Here is a 4,394-nt window from a genome sequence, read left to right as displayed (position 1 = left end):
TAATAAAACGCCATGGAAATGATCGTCGTAGGCCTAAGTTCGGTTGTAGCGTAATCCATCCGTATGTTGTAATTAGAGAACCATTTGCTGCGAACAATTCGTAGTCCGTTGGCATCATGCGTCCTTCTGTTGATGAACAGGGATACACGCTCACATCGGAGCCCGTGTCTACGAGGACTGCATCTTAGTAGTCCGGCACGTTACGTAGAGGCGGCGTGGGATTGGGGCGGGGCCACTGGCCGCCGTTAGTAACTGCCCTAGGCTTTTTCCGGTTTTTTATACGTGCATGGCTGTGTGCACTTCTTAGCCTTTTCTCTAAATCTATTATGGTAGAAGCAGTGGTCTCTGTTGTATTCCTTGCTCCTAGCTTGATTTTGGCTTCGGCTTCGGCTTCGGTTTTTTTCGTCCTGGTTTTTCTCCCTAGGTCTGCCTCTTGAGAGCTGTGTGGCTAAGGTTGCCACCTGCTTGGTTAGTGCGTGTATCTGTGCTTCTAATGCCCCCTTTTGCGTTGGAACATTAGTGACGGCTACTACTGCTCTTGATGACATCTCATGAATGCGGTCGGCTTGCTCGGCCACGTCGTTGAGGTGATTTTTTGTGCGTGTAGCAAGTATTAGTTGCATTTGGTTAGGCAATCTTTCTAGCCATAGAGTCCTCAGGAGAGAGTCGGGCATGTTGTTTCCTGCCAATGTGCGTAAATGTCGCAAAAATTGTGAGGGTTTGCGGTCTCCGATCTCCTCGAGCTCCAACAATTGCCGCGTCCGCTGTTCCTGAGAGACTGACATGCGCTGGATAAGAGCCTGTTTAATAGTACCATATTTATCTGCATCGGGGACTTGCGTAATTATGTCCTTAACTTCTTTTATCTGGCGAGAATCCAATTGGGAGAGGACATAGGAATATTTCGTCGCATCCTGTGTAATGCCGCTAAGCGTGAATTGACCCTCTAATAGCGCGAACCATAATTCTGGTTCGTCGTTCCAGAAAGGGGGGATTTTCACTACCACCTTGTGGACGATTTCTCTCCCGTCGTCTGTCATCTTATTACCTTGACCTTCGGTGGTCACCAATTTGTAGGTATTATACTACTATTTTTGTACTCGCTTAGGTAGGGACAGGTAATTGGAGGCGGCTCTCTCCACGTCCAGCAATCGTCGCGGGCGACTTCAACGCCAAATCGGGCGTCTGGGGGTCCCCGCGACAGGACTGGAGAGGGGCCATTATGTTGGATTGGGCGGCGGACTTTGGTCTCGGCATCATGAACACTGGCACACAAAACACGTGCGTCAGGATGCGGGGGGGTTCTATTGTTGACCTAACATGGGCAAACCCCCTCGCAGCAAGACTGATAAAGGGATGGAGAGTGGCGACGGAGAAGGAAACACTTTCCGACCACGAATATGTGGAATTCTCCGTCGCTGCCATTCCCGCGGAGACCATAGTTCGCCGCAGGGAAAAGAAGACGAGGCAGAAACGGTGGGCCCTCAAAAAGTTGGACAGTGATGCCTTTATGGCGTCAATCCACTGTGCCCTCTTAGGCAGGGAGGACGCTTGCAACGACTCCATGCCCAGGTCCAACTTCCGACCACCACGAAGAACCTACTGATGGTCGGAAGAAATAGCCGAGCTGCGTAAGCGGGTGGTCCGCGCCAAAAGGCGGATCAACCGTAAACGCAGAAGAGAAGGGCATGAGGACAGATGGGTCGAGCACAGGTCCCTCAGGGACGATCTCAGAAAGATGATCCGTATGGCGAAGGCGAGATCCTGGGGAGAACTGGTTTCCTCTCTGGATAAGGATCCATGAGGACGCCCCTATAAGATGGTGCTGGGTAAGCTTAAACAGGAGGCGTCCCCAGTGACAGAGACACTGGATCCTCTCCTCGTCCAGCAAGTAATTGACACCCTGTTTCCCGTAATGGAAGACGGGTTAAATAACCCCATTCCAGAGAGGAAAGTAGGGTGGGACGAGGAGGACATGTGTGTCACGAGGGGCGAGCTAAGGGACGTCGTCTGGAGAGTTAAGAGCGGTAAAGCTCCCGGTCCGGACGGCATCCCCGGGAGAATATGGCGACTCGCTCACGCGGAGCTCTATGAAGAGATGAGAGACGTGTACAACTCGTGCCTCAGAGAGGGAAAATTCCCCCCAGTTTGGAAGGAGGCAAACATAGTCCTCCTTCCAAAGGAGGGCAAGCCGCGGGATCAACCTTCCGCGTACTGGCCGATGTGTTTGCTGGACGAGGCGGGTAAAATCCTGGAGAGGATTATCTGCGACCGCCTCGTCCGGCACCTGTCTCGGGAGGGTCCAAATTTAAATGAAGACCAGTACGGATTCCGGGTCGGGCGATCCACCCTTGATTGGGAGAGTGCGCTCGATCTCGGGGTCCGTGGTGGATGAGGGCGGGGTGGCATTGGCGATGTAATGACATCTGTCTGGTCCAATGGGACATCTCCAATCAGGAGTGCCCCCCGTGAAACTCCTCGCCCGTATGTACGCTGAAGTGTACAGGAGAGTACGGGAGTTGCAACAGGCAGGGATAATAATAACTGACGGTATCCGGCGTACTCTGGGGGGGCAAGCCCGACGCGTCCTCATTGAAAGATGGTCGGTTATGTTGGAAGATCCCAGCCTGCCCGGCCGGAGGACGGTCGAGGCAATAAAACCCCACCTAGTCCAGTGGCTGAACAGAACTCGGGGCGGAGTCACATATCGGATGACACAGGTATTCACCGGCCATGGTTGCTTCAGTGAATACCTGTGCCGAATAGGGAAGGAGCGCACGGTGCCATCACTGCGGCCACGAGTGCGACACGGCGGAGCACACACTAACGGAGTGCCCCGCATGGGCTGAGGAAAGAGCGGCTCTCGTGGCCGCAGTGAGGGTGGACGCCTCCCTGCCGGCTGTTGCGGCGGCAGCAGTCGGTGGGGAGACAGATGAGGAATGGAGGGCTTTTTCCTCCTTCTATGAGAGAGTTCTCTCCTGGCTGCCCGGGCGAGGAAATCACCGTGGTGGGGGCCGGGGGAGGGTCGGGCCCCGTCCCGCTACAAGCAAAACTGGGGTGGGATGAGGTCTCCGGGGGGACGCTGGACGCTTAGTCTGGCGTCCTTCCTCCGAAGACCTCGCGAGAGGGATAAGGGCGGTTCGCGCCGACGCAAGTCGAGGCGATCCGCTCGAACCTCGAGGAAGGCCCCCTTGGCCGCTGGTCGATTCCGCTACTCATTTGGGAGGCAGAGGGATGCCGCAGCCGGGGGGCAGGCACCGCGCCCCACTAACAAAGGGAGGGCGTGATGTGGAGATGGTGTCCCCTCTGCATCACAACCCGGAAGGATCCGCACATTGAGCGGACGGGGGGACATCTCATCCATAGGGGAGAGATGTTTCCCCGGAGACGGCTTGGCGGGGGCGCGGGAAAGGCATGGGATACCGGCATCCCCCGCGCTCCCCACCAACGCCCGAGCAAGGACACCCGCTGGGGTTTTAGTGGGTAGGGCTTGGGCCCCCTAACCGAACCATTCGTGGCTCGGTTAAGGGGAACAAGCAATCCCACATATACTCATCCCCGTGTACTCATCCCGGAGGCATGGGTACCTATGAAGGTTTCCCCAGCGCAACAAAAAAAAGGGACAGGTAATTGGATGCGGAGATGTACGCAGTAACGAGATTTTTAGTTATCGTTAACACATTATATTTACATTATTTACATATGTTTTTGTGTCTGTGTAAGATAATTGATCGGTACGTATTTAACTCGTCCTCCCCGTTTCCTCGTTGCGACCACGGTGTAGAGGCGCCGGTGGCAGGGCGAGAGGTGTCTTCGGTTTGGCGTAGAGCGCCAGAGATAGGCGAGGATGCGCCGGATCGTTGGCGCGGAGCGCAGGGTTGTTGGCGCGGGGCGCCGGTATCGGGGCGCCAGAGGCAGGCGAGGATGCGCCGGGTCGTTGGCGCGGAGCGCCGGGTTGTTGGCGCGGAGCGCCGGTGTCGGGGCGCAGGGCGCCAGAGGCAGGCGAGGATGCGCCGGGTCATTGCTTCCTCTTGTTGAGGAGATGAAGCGGCGTTGGCTGGGTTCGTCTTCGTACCGTGGCCTCCTCCAGAGGAGGAGGAATATTTTCCTTGGCGCCCAGAATCTTGTTGCCTCTTCTGCGTCTTCTTTTGGTAGAGCGCCGAGCGCTTGTAAAAAATGCGTGGGCAGATTATTGTTTTCTCTGCGGGGGTCCCCTTTATATACCCGATAAACTGTTTCTCACTTTCGGGGAAGGGGAACTTGGCGTGCGACGCCTAGCGGAGGTGCCCGGTACTGCGCGGCGCGCGTATATGTAGCCTTCGCGCCGCCGTTCGGATTAGTTTCCCGGCGCGCGCCGCCTAGCGGCGGCAACGGAAGCGTCGCCGCGCTTCTTG

The 4,394-nt window shown here is 56.1% G+C and overlaps 1 protein-coding gene across 1 annotated transcript; it reads right to left on the bottom strand.

Annotated features, from left to right (window-relative positions):
• Positions 1 to 257: 257 nt before the first annotated feature.
• On the bottom strand, positions 258 to 1,040 carry LOC145937785 (uncharacterized). The gene has a single exon (XM_083041161.1). It carries the CDS (start codon positions 1,038 to 1,040, stop codon positions 258 to 260), a length of 783 nt encoding a protein of 260 aa, XP_082897287.1.
• Positions 1,041 to 4,394: the final 3,354 nt, after the last annotated feature.

Source organism: Prenolepis imparis, unplaced genomic scaffold, assembly GCF_030444845.1.
Source record: "Prenolepis imparis isolate NDT839.2.m4 unplaced genomic scaffold, iyPreImpa1.0 SCAF_6, whole genome shotgun sequence".
Lineage (NCBI taxonomy): Eukaryota > Metazoa > Arthropoda > Insecta > Hymenoptera > Formicidae > Prenolepis > Prenolepis imparis.
The sequence above is the reverse complement of the archived record's forward strand: the minus strand, read 5'-3'. Positions and strand labels throughout refer to the sequence as shown.

What these genes read in the sequence shown, in the direction of transcription:
- LOC145937785 (XM_083041161.1), bottom strand. Translation starts at nt 1,040, where the DNA reads ATGACAGACGACGGGAGAGAAATCGTCCACAAGGTGGTAGTGAAAATC.